This window comes from Vigna angularis, chromosome 10 (genome assembly GCF_016808095.1).
Source record: "Vigna angularis cultivar LongXiaoDou No.4 chromosome 10, ASM1680809v1, whole genome shotgun sequence".
In the NCBI taxonomy this organism is placed as follows: Eukaryota; Viridiplantae; Streptophyta; class Magnoliopsida; order Fabales; family Fabaceae; genus Vigna; species Vigna angularis.
The window spans coordinates 4,100,354-4,114,776 of NC_068979.1; the positions used below are offsets into that span (position 1 = coordinate 4,100,354).

The window sequence follows — 14,423 nt, forward strand, 5'->3', positions numbered from 1 at the left end:
GGGCCGAATGGTGCTTCAACACTACTATCAACGCTTCCATCAAGATGACCCCATTTGAAGTAGTGTATGGCCATCCCCCACCATCTATTCCCCAAGGTCTTTCTCCTGACACTTCAAACGCTGCTGTTCAGTTTGAATTGCAATCTAGAGCTGACATCATCCGTAAACTCCACAACAACCTCCAAAAAGCACAAGCAGATATTAAGCGCTGGGCAGATAACAATCGTCGCGATCTTCAATTCCAACCTGGAGATTGGGTTTATGTTCGTCTTCGCCCGCATCGTCAGGTTTCAGTTGCTGGTCATTACCAAGGCAAGTTACAGAAACGATTTTTTGGTCCCTTTCAGGTCTTGGAACGGATTGGACAAGTTGCTTACAAATTAGAGCTCCCTTCAAATGCCAAAATCCACAATGTCTTTCACGTCAGCTTTCTCAAACTACACAAAGGAAATCCCCCAACAACATCTTCAAAAATTCCTCTAGAATTCAATGATAATCAGCCCATATTGGAACCCATAGCTATTCTGAACACTAAGCCAGATTCTGACTTAGTCTTGGTGCAATGGAGGGGTCTTCCACCAGAAGATGCTACGTGGGAACCATGGGGAGTTATGAAAGAGCAATTCCACCTTGAGGACAAGGTGCTTCTCCATCCGGAGGGAGATGAAAGAATCATTGGGCCCTTACAGTACTCTAATCCTATTGACAGTGCACAAGGTGAGGGCAGCCCAAGTACTACTGCAGAAGCTGAACACGGCCCAACCAATACTCTAGAAGCTTCTATTGATCGACCTAAGAGGGTTGTTCGTCAGCCAATTTATCTTAGGGATTTTGTTACTAAGTGACGTGTCTTCCTTTTAGAGGAAACCGTTATACCATGTGAAGGAATATTAGCTGTAAGGAGTAGTGCTTATATAAAGCACCTTTCTGTTATGCAGAGAATAAGAAAGAATTATTACGTGTCTCTTCTTTCTCTGTCCTGTTTTTCTTTCCAGATTTATTCTATTCTCTGTTTTTCCCTTACAAGTTTCCTCACTAAATTTTAATTTACTCATTTTCTTCGCGTTATTTGGTGTTTGGATTTAGACAATCGTTGCAGTAAGAAAGCAATTGTCTTTACTTCCAAGTCCTTGGAAACGGAGGTTAATTGTCCATAAAATTAATAACAGTATGATATCAAATAGACATTTTTTTTTCAATATATAATGAAAAGCACACTTAGTTAACACAATAAGAAAATGGACAAAAGCCGTCTCATTTCTTAACAGACAATAAACACTCATTTGGCTGAAAGCTACTCTGGAATTGGGGGAGTCAACAAATCATCGTTAAAAAAAAGCAAATATGTTGTAGTGAAAGTCACACATGCAAGAAAAGCAATAGCGCGTGAAAGGAGCAATTCATTTTTACAATGATGAAGCAAATCTCGTATCAGAGGATACTGTATTCATCTTCATCACCCATCCAAAGGTAACATATTACAGTCAGTCCAAACACGAAGTAGGAAGAAAGTTCCATTGCAAAGGCTCCCCAACCAATAACCCCTGCATGCTTCAATATGCTTGGAATGGCAATGCCTCCCACAGTTGAGGCTCCGGTCAAGAACTTAGTAAAATTCACCCAGCTGCAAAACAAAAAATTAAAAGATTAATCCACCATCTTGAGTTACTTTTCTGATAAATTTTAATCAACTCCAATCAGTTAACAAGTTGTATGATAAAAGTTTAATGATTTTTTTTTACTCAAACACGAGTTCACCTATTATCAGATTCGGAGAATATAGAGTCATTAGACCCAGCAAAGAACAGCAAAGGCATTGGTAGAAGCACATATGTTAACACTGCATGAAAAAACAACCATGGGGATGTTATTATCACATAACAATTCAATCAATACAAAGAATAAATACATAGTACAGTGGAATCAAATTTCAAATTTGCTTTTTTATCTCACCACTTAGCATCGGCCACCAATTATTATACAAGACACATGCCTGACACATAACACAAATGACAAATATAAGTAAAAAGTGGCATTTTTATCAATAAGTTACCATATATTTCTGCACGTATAAATAAATAAAAAAGGTAACACTAACCAAAATTTGCAAGACGATTCCCCCAGAGACCAATATTGCCAATGAAAGAAGCTTCCCTGTGTTCAAACAGAAACGCATATATCCTGGTAAGTCTGACATCTCCAAGTCACCTCCTCATGTTATAGGGAGTAATAACTGAAGAACATTACATCAAAACAAAATATTAATGAATAAGCAACTTCAATCAATACATGATAAATAAGATGGAGTTAAACAAAAGTGACAATCTATATCAGCGCATGTCTGGATTCACTTTCAAACATTCAAAATCCATTGAAATAAAAACATCCAATTGTGTTGACAGAGTTTTATTACAAATTTGCTTATAGAATAAAAGCATCCAAACATAAATTATTACTTCACATCAAAATCAATTTCAAACATAATCAATTTGTAAACTTTCATCAAACACACTCAAAAGCTTGTCTTCACAGCATCACAATAAATTCACATGTTGCAATCCCAATTTGTATAAGAAACACAATTTATTCTACCACAATCTATATCTCAAGACGTAACCCCCTATTTAACAACCCAATACCCTTTCAACATACTTTTACAAACCTCATCATATCTTAGAAATTGAGACCTAAAATGAAACGATCAATTGACCTAAAAGGCTCAAACTAAAGCGTACGCAATATTGCATGTTTCCCGTTGCCATCATGACAGTGTTTACATAACCATGTCCATAATCAATTCAAAACAACACTATCCCCAATTTGATTAATCGGATGAAATAGGGCAATAAATGTATTTACTATACAGTCATACAACACTCCAATAAACCACAGACATCTAACAACTAAAAAGCCAGCAGAAACTCTCGCCATCTCATATAAAGAAATGGTAAATTTGATCGAACGAGCAAATGAATTGGACAAAAATCCAGAACAAATTAAGAGTTAAGAAAATGGTAATTTTCCTAATAATATACGAGATGAGATGAAAAAATTCGATTGAAGCAACGAACAGTGAGGGTAGATAGGGTCCGAAATAAACACAGACAAAGTTTAAATTGACGCGAGAATTGAAAAGAAAATTGGTATCTGTGAGTCCTGGAACGCTGTAGCTGAACCTCAATCTTAATCGTATTTTAATTTTGCATTTTGAAACTACCAGAAACCGACACCATCTCTGGTATGTAGGAATCAACGGTCCAATTATAATAGAAAGATTCTGATTCCTTTTATTTTCTTTTTCTTTGTTTCATCAATAATACTTTAAAATTTTAATATTAAGGGTTTGTCACTTGTTTTAATGTTGTTTGATATTTTATGGAAACATCTTTATGAGTATGTTTATCATTCACAAAATCAATTGTTAAAAGTTTAATAAGCTTTTAAAGAGTTTTGTATAGCTATTGATATTTAAGAGAAATAAAAAAATTTAACTAGAAATGTTTTCTTACAAATTTCAAAGTATTAAATTATATTTGATGAAACCAAAAATATTGTTAAAAACATTTATACAAGTTTTTAAGAATTAAATAGTTTTATTTTATTTGAATGGAAAATTTTAACTTAGTGTCATGTTAAAGTGTCAACGGATTTATAAGTAAACAAATTTATTAGAGAAGAACTTTAACTTTATGTTACTATAACTTAGAAAATTTGAAGTACTACAGAATAACATGACCGTAAACTTGAAATTTTGGATAATACAATTATGTAATTAAGATATATATTTTTATTTTCATAATAAATAAAAATATTTCAGACTCAAATTTAAACTCATCATCTGAATATAATAATCCATCACTCTTAAACTATTAATGGAATGTTATTTGGAACAATGTGAAGAAGAGAAAAAAATGTCATGTTAATCATGGACTTAAAAAAGCAATAGAGAAAGCAAGAAGAGAAATAATAATAGTAATAAAAAAAGATATATATGTCTTAATGATTTATGCATAATTTAATTAAATTTTTTAAAATACTTACATATACGAAAACATAATAAAATTCAAGAATCAAAATAATCATATTTTAGCATCCTATTGTAAGAAATTACTCACTATTAATATAATCAATTATAAATATAGAAATATAACGTACATCTAAGTTGTTGTGTGTTTAGTTGCTTCTTTGATGCGTGGGTTGCAGAAAAAGGAAGATTTTTCGTTCTTTGTTTACTTTATCAAATTTGTTTTATCTGTTAACATATTTTTTTGTTCTTTTTTTATCGGTCAAAGGTTTATTTATCTTTTTAGATTACTGGATTTATACAGGCGAAATCTTGATGTTTTGACTTCAATGATTCACATCATGTGCTGAGTTTTAATGTACATATCTTATATCCTTTTGCATTCTCAAAATTCTAAAATAGTGGAAGCCAGGTAAATAACTTCTCTTAAAGACACGCATGCAATTTATCGTCTGAGAAGAAAATATGAACTTTCCCCTTCACCAATATCCAACTACATCCGGGTGCCTTCCTCACACCCTTCAACCTCATTTCTTTCCTTAATCTCATCTCCTCGATATGCCTATCATTTGCGGCATATATGTTACAAAGGGCCACATGCCCAGGCGCATTGAAAGGATCCAATTCAAACAGTTGTTTGGCTGCACGCGTAGCGACGTCTGTATAATTTTTACTCAACCCACACACTCCAATTAGAGCCCCCCAAACGGCATGATTTTGTTCAACAGGAAGCTTCGAAACAAACTCCTCTGCATCCTTCACCTTTCCTGCTCGACCCAGAAGATTGATAATACTGATGCAATGCTCCAAGCTAGGTTTAATAGCAAAAGCATTGACCATGCCAATAAAAAACTCCCGCCCTTTATCAACAAGACCCGCATGAGCACATGCTGTTAGGACACCCAGGAATGTAAGGTCATCTGGATAAATTCCAAGTTCAAGCATAGTTTCATACACTTTTATAGCTTCACTGGCCCTGCCATTATCTGAAAGACCCATGATCATGGAGTTCCAAGAAATTTTCTCCCGGTAAGTCATGTTAGAGAATACCCTATACGCATCATCTATCTCCCCACATTTTGCATACATTGCAATTAGAGAGTTCTCAAGAATCAAATCATCTTCATACACAGTCTTGAACTGCATACCATGTAATTGCCGCCCTTGATCTAGATATGCAACTGAACCCATAGCTCCGAATAGAACAGCATATGTAGAACTCATAGGAGGAACACCACGATCCATCATCTCAGAAAATAAGCAGAAGGCTTCAGCAATGAGCTCATTCTGCACATACCCATAAATCATCTCAGCCCATGCAATGGAATCCCTATCAGGCATGTCATTAAACAAATTCCAAGCCTCCAGTACTCGGCCGGCGCTAAGATAGCCAGAAATCATGCAAGTCGATGCAACCTTGTTCCTAGTGGGTACCATGTCAAACAACTCTTGAGCTCTAGCCAACTGACCGGCCCGAACATAACCATTTATCATGGAATTGAAACACTGATCATCAGAGTCTTTCAAATTACTTTCAAACACGTTGCGAGCAGAATCCATAATACCAAGCCCAGAGTACATCCTAACAAGACCTCTATGCAACCTACCGTCATAATCATCAATCCCCCAACTGTTAACAATAAGCTGAGCATGTACCTGTTTGCCAAGGCAAGAAAAACCCAAACCACCACAAGCATAAACAAGAGAAACAAAGGTCTCTCCGTTGGGTTGGGCATCAGAAACTCTCATCATCTCAATAAAAAGCTGCAATGCCTTTTCATACAAGCCATTCCAAGCAAACCCACCAATCATAGCAGTCCAAGAAACAATATTTTTCTCCGGCATAGCCTGAAACAAACAAAAAGCACCTTCAACATCCCCCTCACGGCAATAACCAGATAGCATGCTAGTCCAAGTAATCACGTTCTTAAACTCCATCTTCTCAAACAATTCTCTAGCCTCGTTCATTCTACCACTCTCAGCATACCCTGCAATCATAGCATTCCACGAAACCACATTCTTGAAAGGAGTCTTCTCAAAAACCATCCTCGCATCCTCCAAATCCCCACTCCTAAGCAACGCCACCACCATCGCGTTCCACGAAACAACATTCCTCTCAGGCATTACATTGAACACCTTCCTCGCATCTTCGATCCTCCCTGCATCTGAAAACCCACATAGCATGGCAGTCCAAGAAACAACGTTCTTCTCCAACATGGTCTCAAAGAACCGGGAAGCTTCGTCGAGCGTGCCTGAGCGGACGTACGCTGTCAACATGACATTGCTAGTGAAGAGGTTTCTGTGAGGCATTATGTCGTACAGTGTGCGAGCTTCGGCCACGTAACCGTGGCGGGAGAAGTTGGAGAGTAGCTTGGTCCAACGAACCACACGTGCGTGAAGGTCACCTCCAGAAGAATTTTGAAGGAGGTTTCGCGCTTCATGGTGGCAGCCATTGGATAAGTAGTGTAGGAGCAAAGGCTCGTCGCATTCGCATTGGGAATGGTTGGTGCCATAGACATAACGCACACTGCGAACTGAACATGTCAAAATCCGCACGAAGATTAATGAATGGTGACGAAGCATGTCTGGATTCGCTTTCAAACATTAAAAATCCATTGAAACACTACGAGCTTTGTGTTGACAGAATTGTAGCTTATAGAATAAAAGCATCGAAACTTAAATTACTACTTCACGTCAAAATCAACTTTAAACATAATTAATTTGTAAACTTTCATCGAACACACACTCAAATGTTTGTCTTTACAGCATCACAATAAATTCACATGTTGCAATCCCAATTTTGTATAAGAAACACAATTTATTCTACCACAATCTACATCTCAAGAGATCAACCCTTATTCAACAACCCAATACCCTTTCAACATACTTTTACAAACCTCATCATATCATAGAAATTGAGACCTAAAATGAAACGATCAATTGACTTAAAAGGCTCAAACTAAAGCGTACACAATATTGCATACGTTTCCCGTTGCCATCATGGCAGTGTTTACATAACCATGTCCATAATCAATTCAAAACAACACTATCCCCAATTTGATTTATCGGATGAAATAGGGCGATAAATGTATTTACTATACATTCATACAATACTCCAATAAACCACAGACATCTAATAACTAAAAAGCCAGCAGAAACTCTCGCCATCTCATATAAAGAAATGGTAAATTTGATCGAACGAGCAAATGAATTGGACAAAAATCCAGAACAAAAAATTAAGAGTTAAGAAAATGGTAGTTTTCCTAATAATATACGAGATGAGATGACAAAATTCGATTGAAGCAACGAACAGTGTGGGTAGATAGGGTCCGAAATAAACACAGACGAAGTTTAAATTGACGCGAGAATTGAAAAGAAAATTGGTACCTGTGAGTCCTGGAACACTGTCGCTGAACCTTCCCTTGCGCCCCTTACAAGTAGTTCCAGAGCGAGATCGAAGGTTCTGTTCGACGAGGAGGCAGCGGTGGAAGGCGAGTGCAAGGAGCGCTCACGGTGGTGCGAAGGAGAGTCTACCATTAGACCCCTTCCTAGCGCGATCGGAGAAATTGCTATTGAAGGTGTCGGTACTGGAGGTAGAAGAAGATGGTGAGGGGAAGAGAAATGAGAGAACTGTCTGTGTGATGATGATGGAGGCTGAGTAAAAAATAATAAAACATAATGAATATAAAACATTTAACCACTTGAGTAAAAATATAATAAAATACATTTAACCTAACTAAAACGAATTAATAAAGGGGCATTCTCCTCAATTTTTAAAACTTTTGTCTTATATTTCTCATTTTTGTAACCATGAAGCAGAATCGGCGAAGGGGGTGTTTGTCTAATTCGATTCCAGATAATTCAGGCATTGACGCGAAATCGTTGATGGGAAGAGAACCCCCTCAGAATTTGTTACCATCCAAACACGACTTACCGAGATTGGTTCTCGTGCTCGCACTCGCATCGCTAGTTGCATGGACCTGCAATTTCCTATTTACCTCTCTCCTTCAACCTCCTTCCAAACCCTTTTGCGACACCAATTTCCACTCCTCCGATTACTTTCCTGGTCTCTCCCTCTCTTTCTATTTCATTTGCTTCTGTTTTGTTGTTTTTATGTGTCGTGATTTTCGTGCATTTCATATGATTCTGTTCTGGGTGTTGAGTTATTCATTTATTGTCATCTTCTTCCAACTAACGTTGCAACTCAACAAGCCTCTGGTTTTTGGTTGTTCAATTTAACTCTGATTTAGTAATTTCCTGTGCTATGAATGATGAATTGCACATGCCTTGTCTCCGTGTATTTTCTGGATGATTTTATTTTATTTTATTTCGTTTTCCCTATTTTGTTTATTTGAATTGTGCCGTTTTCCTTTTCTCGGTTAAAGAACAATGCGTAATAGAGAGAGGGAATGAATGCCGCTAAAAAGGAAAAAGAAAATTAGAGTGAGACAGCCTTCTTTTCAGGGCTAAATATTATGAGGACAGAGCAGTTGATAGTTGTTGCTAACAATGATGAACAAATTCATCTGATTTCCTTTTGTTTTTCTTTGAAATATGCCGTGGCGTTTTGTATGGGGTTTCATTTGATATTTGAATTTGAATTTGATTCTTGTTGTTATACATTGTTTTGTTCTTTTATTTATTTTGGTAGGATGCAGATTACTTTCTAATTCAAGCTTTAATCAATGTTTGTCTGCTTCGTATTACTTCTGATTATTTTTTGGGGAGTTCATTCTCTGGGGCCTTGTATTATCAATCAAATTTTGTAGTCTCAACGTGTAGGATTTTGCAGACTATATGCATCTTGTGAGGTTTTCTACTGACTGGGAATTGTTACAGATGTTTGTGAACCTTGTCCCAGTAATGGAGAATGCAACGATGGAAAGTTGGAATGCCTTCAGGGTTACCAAAGACATGGGAACTTGTGTCTAGAAGACGGAGATATCAGTGAATCAGCTCGAAAGATTGTATGTCTCTATATTTTGATTTGAGTAGTGACTTACTATTTCTTGGAACTAAATACAGTCTATTATTTTTTCGTTGTTCTTTTGCATTGTGTTATATCTTTCTGATTGGCCTTTGACCACAGGTGGAGAGAGTGGAACATCACTTGTGTGAGGGATATGCTCAATTTTTGTGCAGTGGAACCGGACCAATTTGGGTTTGTTCTCTCATTTTTAGCCCTTGGATTTTGCAGTTTACTTGTATTTATTTATGCTTGGCTGTATACGTTATTGTTCGAGTTGTTCTTAGTGCTGCTGATTTTAACTTCCCTTTTGTATTCCCATCTCAGGTTCGTGAGGATGTTTTGTTGAATTATTTTGAGCCCGTGGGAAATGTCAAAGTGAACAATGCTCTTCATAATTATACAAAACAAAGGGCAGTTGAAACAATGGGGCAATTATTGGAGACGAGATTAAACAACTCTCATGGGTATATATCATCTCTGTTCCATTTTAATCAAGTCAAAAGTGGCCGTTAGAACATGTTTCCTTAGAGGTTAAAATTTCTGCTTAGGATGTCACATACGAGTTATCTCTCATACAGGATGAAGGAGTTTAAGTGTCCAGATCTGTGGGCAGTGCATTACAAGCCATATTCCTGCCGTATTCGTCAGTGGATCTCTCAGCATATTCTACTTGTTTTGCCCATTTGTGCCATGGTATCCGTTTCCTAAAGACATACTTTAATGCATATATTTCTGCATGGGTAAGTAAACTATGTTGATTGTTTTTGAGATTTAACAGCTTGTTGGATGCACAGCTTTGTTCTGGAGTGTTCGACGGAAACTATCAATGTCAAGAAGAATTGAGGAGCTTTATGATAAGGTATAGTGGGACACACCCAGAGGCACAGGCACAAGGGATTATTACATGCTTCGTTGATTATTTCACCCGTTAGTTCAACAAGTGTGATTTTAAGTTGTTGTGGGTGATGCCTTTGATTAAGAGTGAGTATACATACATGCATGCATAGGCACACACATATATATGGAAGCTCACAAATATATTGTAATAGAATGCTTATGTTAGTTGAGGTCACAAAATATTACATTTATTTAGAAGGTAGTTCTGTGTACAGTGACCATAGGGTTCAAATGCCCCAATTTTATATATTATAGTTCTGTAGGTTTAGATGAGTGAAGAATATTCATACTCCCTAGTTTTTATAGTGGAGTTTGGATAAACTAAGGTTCTGATCAATGCAGATACTCAGATGGTAAAATCAGTTGAAAGGTGTTTTTCAAATAAATAGATAAAAAATTTGACTTTTGGCTCCCATTAACTACAGTTACATTTATATCTGCTGTGCACAGGTTTTTTTGACTGAATGACTAATTGCATCTTTATTATAATTCTGTATCTGTTCAAAATTTCTTTGTTATTGATCTTTTAGGTCTGCGAAATACTTGAAGAGAATGCATTGACGTCAAAGAGTGCAAATGGTGAATGTGAACCCTGGTTTGTTGCTTCTAGGTTACGTGATCACCTGCTTTTGCCAAGAGAACGGAAGAACCCTTTATTATGGAGAAAGGTAGTTTCGGAGCTATTTTGATTACCCTATTTTATCGTAACAACGAAGCAGAACAAGCTAATTCATTTTGTCTGGATTAGCTGACTGCATCATAGTTATTAGAATCTTATTATTCACGATTCAAATATTACAGTTTGATACAATTGGGATGCCTATTGCTTTGTAACATAAGTTAAATTTTAAATGACATTGTATATGCCATTCTTGAGGATTCCGTAAGGACGAAGTCATACTTTCTAGGGACATGTCCTTGTAAATCAGCAAAATTGGTTATTCGTTCTCTTTTTCGTTCCACTTAGGATTGATTAATCTTTGACCCGGACTATATTTGACAGCGCTGTTGGTGTAATCACTTTTGTCCCGTAATTGAAGTTAAATGTCAATGGGTTTTTAAATTAACTAAATGAATGACTGATCTTGTAATAACTTTTTTGGGATTACAGGTAGAAGAATTGGTTCAAGAAGATTCGCGAATAGATTGCTATCCAAAGTTGGTGAAGGGTGAATCGAAAGTGGTATGGGAATGGCAAGGTACATGGGTGTGCTGGCAATATCATGAAATCTATTCCGTTCAGTAACACAAGCAATTTAATATACTGATAAAATTCTGATGAAGTACTGCCAGTCAGGCTTTTCGGCCAACATTCTTGTTCCTTGTATTAAGTATTTCTGGTGATTTATATTTTTGTTTACCTCATATTGTACAGTTGAAGGCTCTTTGAGCGTCTCAAAGATGAAGAGAAGAAGAGACGCAAGCAAAACAAGGGTCAAGGAAAGCATGGATATGAATCATCAGCAACATCCTGAAGTGAAAACAGGTCAGTGGTTGTCTTACTAATATCTGCTTTAGAATTATGCTTGTTTCCTGATGAAGTAAAAATGATTTGTTGTAGAGCCTGTGGAACCACTTTTTTGATTTGAAGACACCTCGTAACAGTGACCAGTACTTTCCCTTGTAAATTATGATGGCATAAACTCGAGTTTTCCCTGAAGTCTTGTTTTACCTTCTTTGTACAAAGAAAGCTGGGTAAAGCTTATCTTGTCTATGTTTACAGCAGCAGAGGGCAATATATGCGGCATCGGTTGTTAGTGTGACCGCATTTACCAAAACAAGTGTTGTTTCATGCATGCTTATCATGAAACCTGCTTATAGCTTAGGCAGGAAAATGGAGCCCTTCAAACTCCTTTATATTCAGTTGACGCCTAACAAACTAGTAATGTAGTTATGTTAACTAGATTTAAGAACGCTTTTTTTTCTTTTTGTAAGATAATCCAATATATTAAAGCATATACGATATTGTTGTAGGGTTAAGGCATATGAATCTGCTACTATGTAACTAGAGATAGCATATACCATCTGTGCCTTAATTTTGAATTTGGTTTCTTTATTGGTTTTTCTGTCATGTCTTCTGACCTTTCAAGTTACTCTGATTTTGATAAAGTATTTTTTTTTATGTATCTTAAAATATTAAAATTAGTGTAAATTACATGTACAACATGGACTCATTAATTTTATACAAACCCAAACATTCATTTTATTATCTACACATTTTTTTCAGTTAACTTATCACAAAAATGCAACCCATAATACTTAAGATGTTTTGTTATTATACTTTTAACAAATGTACACTCCATTCAGGCTACTCAACTTAATAATTTTAACTCTTCTATCATTAAAAATGAGGTAACCTTCGAATATTTGTACCTCCTTTCCACTCGAAAATTTGTTTCTCTGTAATAAGCTAATAATTCAGAAGAGGTTTTTTCTATTAATTTTTAACCAAGGTTAGTTTCAAAGAAGAGATTAAACACGGTATAATATCCGTACATCACTAATAAAACCTTCTTCTAATGACTACATTATTCTTCTACACGTTTTATTATGCTACCAAAAAATAAAGTTAACTGGGGACTTTAAGCAAACAATGTTTTTTGTGTATAATATTTCACTTTATTCTTTACTAAATTTCGGATAAATTTAGATTAAAATGTAAAGTACAAATGGAATAAACAATAGCCCGTCTAGCTCAGTTGGTAGAGCGCAAGGCTCTTAACCTTGTGGTCGTGGGTTCGAGCCCCACGGTGGGCGTTTTGTTTTTGTGTTTTAGGTTTTGACACGTGTCACCTTAATTACACATGCATGAAGGTGTTTAATTAATTCTGCCACGCACCTCAACCTTTTGATCCATTCACACTATTACCACTGCAGTCACGTTTTTTTCTTTGAGCTATTTATTACTGTCACTTTCAAATTTAACTATTTTGAATTGTTTCCAAAAAAATTAAGTATTTTGAAACAAACAAAATTGAAAGCAAACACAAGATTAATAAAAAAAATCTGAGGTTGGCAATGAGAAATGAAATGTGGTTCTCAAGCAAAGAGGCAAAAAGAAGTTGAAATTATGATCAGAATGAAAAGCAGGAAGGTAATGATGTGACAGTAAAATCAACCAAACAACAAAGGTTCTTTTACTCAATAACGTAAGTTGAATATGTGATCAAGCATAGCATGTTTCCACACAGTAGAAATCATTACTGGCACTAAACCAAATATATATGATAGGACAGGACAAGTTCCTTAATTAGTGAATTCTGGGTGTTTTGCAAATGCTCCTTGAACGTCTGGGATTTGAAAACAGTGAAAATGATTGAGAAATTGACTATATTGATGAACAGTGACAAGAGGGTGTAGAGCAGACAAAGATCTATGGTATGATTTAGTTTGTAGGACTTCCACTACCTACAAGATAAAAAGAAAACCAATGACTACACAACAAACCAAGCACTTTGTTTTCATGTACCCTTACAAACTGTGGGCGATGGTTTTGTTTCCTCAGTTAAACACTTTCTAACACTGTTTTTCCTGTTATGTTCTTGTCTTCAAAAGTATATATTTTCAGAATTCCATATATGTTCACCAATTATTTTTAGCTTTCAACAACTTCTAAAAAGCATTACCAAAAATATAATAGATTTGTTAATGGATAAAATTTGTTAGTAATTGTAAGTCACTGGTAAAAAAAATTATTGTCAAATTCTTTTATTTATATATATAAAAATATCATCAATAATTACCAACTATCAAAATATCAAAATATGTCTATAATTATTTATTAACTCAGTTTTTCTTTTTCTTCATCGTTATTCTTCTTCCCACTATTCTCATCTCTAGTTTATTTTCTTCATCTTTCTTCTCCTATAACTTCGTCATTATGATCTTCGTTGTCTCCATTGATATTTAACATTGTATAATTACTTTTGTTTTTCATTCTTCATCATTTTCTCCTTTTCTTTTTTCTTCTTTTTCATTTTCTTTTTCTCATTCATCCCTAATTAATTTAGAACAAATATTTTGTTAAAATTAGAAGAAAATTTTATGTCTATTTTACTAATAGATTTTAAAATGAATTAATTACTAATAAACTAAAAAAATTATTATCAACGAATTAAAATATAATAATAATTATCAACAGATTTTATCATAAAATCGTCAAAAATCCACAACAAAAACTTTAATGTTTATTATATAAACAAAATTTATCAAAAAAATTGTCAATAATAAAAATTTAAATTATCAATAAATGGATTACTGATAAATATTTTTATCGATAATAAAAATTTTAATTTATCAATAAATTTCATTAAAATATATATATTTATATTCTTAGTTACAGATTTTAAATTTATCAATAAATTTTATTTTATAGATAAATTTTTGTAAATAATTTGTATATTTTTTATAGGATGATAATGCAAGTTTTATCTAGTAAATATTGTACACAGATGTTTTAAGTTCATTGTCAAAGGAATTATTAGTATTTAGACAATAAAAATAATGGAAGAATTAAACATTTTCCATTGTTAA

At 34.9% G+C, this 14,423-nt stretch overlaps 3 protein-coding genes and 1 non-coding gene across 9 annotated transcripts; 2 read left to right on the forward strand and 2 right to left on the reverse strand.

Annotated features, from left to right (window-relative positions):
* Window positions 1-1,307: 1,307 nt before the first annotated feature.
* LOC108335681 (vacuolar protein sorting-associated protein 55 homolog) lies at window positions 1,308-3,264 on the reverse strand. Of its 4 annotated transcripts, none has more exons than XM_017571776.2 (5): window positions 3,107-3,264; window positions 2,099-2,233; window positions 1,954-1,993; window positions 1,759-1,840; window positions 1,308-1,624 (listed from the first exon to the last, which is right to left on the reverse strand). In XM_017571776.2, exons 2-5 carry the CDS (start codon window positions 2,195-2,197, stop codon window positions 1,432-1,434), a joined length of 414 nt encoding a protein of 137 aa, XP_017427265.1. In that variant the 5' UTR covers window positions 2,198-2,233; window positions 3,107-3,264; the 3' UTR covers window positions 1,308-1,431. The 4 variants fall into 4 exon arrangements, with proteins under 4 accessions (XP_017427265.1, XP_017427267.1, XP_017427268.1 ...); XM_017571778.2 differs by having other exon boundaries at window positions 3,072-3,233; XM_017571779.2 differs by having other exon boundaries at window positions 3,036-3,233.
* A 1,055-nt stretch (window positions 3,265-4,319) lies between these two features.
* On the reverse strand, window positions 4,320-7,690 carry LOC108335679 (pentatricopeptide repeat-containing protein At1g32415, mitochondrial). 3 transcript variants are annotated; one of them, XM_052869771.1, is made up of 2 exons: window positions 7,412-7,690; window positions 4,320-6,551 (listed from the first exon to the last, which is right to left on the reverse strand). In XM_052869771.1, exon 2 carries the CDS (start codon window positions 6,332-6,334, stop codon window positions 4,451-4,453), a length of 1,884 nt encoding a protein of 627 aa, XP_052725731.1. In that variant the 5' UTR covers window positions 6,335-6,551; window positions 7,412-7,690; the 3' UTR covers window positions 4,320-4,450. The 3 variants fall into 3 exon arrangements, with proteins under 3 accessions (XP_052725731.1, XP_052725730.1, XP_017427263.2); XM_052869770.1 differs by having other exon boundaries at window positions 4,320-6,558; window positions 7,412-7,677; XM_017571774.2 differs by having other exon boundaries at window positions 4,320-6,609; window positions 7,412-7,677.
* Window positions 7,691-7,792: 102 nt separating this feature from the next.
* On the forward strand, window positions 7,793-11,861 carry LOC108335680 (uncharacterized). Its single transcript, XM_017571775.2, has 10 exons — window positions 7,793-8,090; window positions 8,864-8,991; window positions 9,114-9,185; window positions 9,318-9,457; window positions 9,572-9,686; window positions 9,772-9,852; window positions 10,421-10,558; window positions 11,002-11,089; window positions 11,266-11,376; window positions 11,452-11,861. Exons 1-10 carry the CDS (start codon window positions 7,835-7,837, stop codon window positions 11,472-11,474), a joined length of 1,152 nt encoding a protein of 383 aa, XP_017427264.1. The 5' UTR covers window positions 7,793-7,834; the 3' UTR covers window positions 11,475-11,861.
* Window positions 11,862-12,574: 713 nt separating this feature from the next.
* On the forward strand, window positions 12,575-12,647 carry TRNAK-CUU (transfer RNA lysine (anticodon CUU)). Its single transcript has one exon. It is a non-coding gene; the product is annotated as a tRNA-Lys (tRNA).
* The last annotated feature ends 1,776 nt before the right edge of the window (window positions 12,648-14,423 follow it).

Excerpts from the sequence above, each read along its gene's own strand:
- LOC108335681 (XM_017571776.2), bottom strand. The coding sequence starts at position 2,197 with ATGTCAGACTTACCAGGATATATGCGTTTCTGTTTGAACACAGGGAAG. Across the intron at positions 1,841-1,953 it reads TTGGTGGCCGATGCTAAGTG|TGTTAACATATGTGCTTCTA; the intron begins GTGAGATAAAAA and ends TTTTTCATGCAG. Across the intron at positions 1,625-1,758 it reads TTCTCCGAATCTGATAATAG|CTGGGTGAATTTTACTAAGT; the intron begins GTGAACTCGTGT and ends TTTGTTTTGCAG.
- LOC108335680 (XM_017571775.2), top strand. The coding sequence starts at position 7,835 with ATGAAGCAGAATCGGCGAAGGGGGTGTTTGTCTAATTCGATTCCAGAT. Across the intron at positions 8,992-9,113 it reads GTGAATCAGCTCGAAAGATT|GTGGAGAGAGTGGAACATCA; the intron begins GTATGTCTCTAT and ends CTTTGACCACAG. Across the intron at positions 9,186-9,317 it reads GTGGAACCGGACCAATTTGG|GTTCGTGAGGATGTTTTGTT; the intron begins GTTTGTTCTCTC and ends TTCCCATCTCAG.
- LOC108335679 (XM_017571774.2), bottom strand. The coding sequence starts at position 6,607 with ATGCTTCGTCACCATTCATTAATCTTCGTGCGGATTTTGACATGTTCA.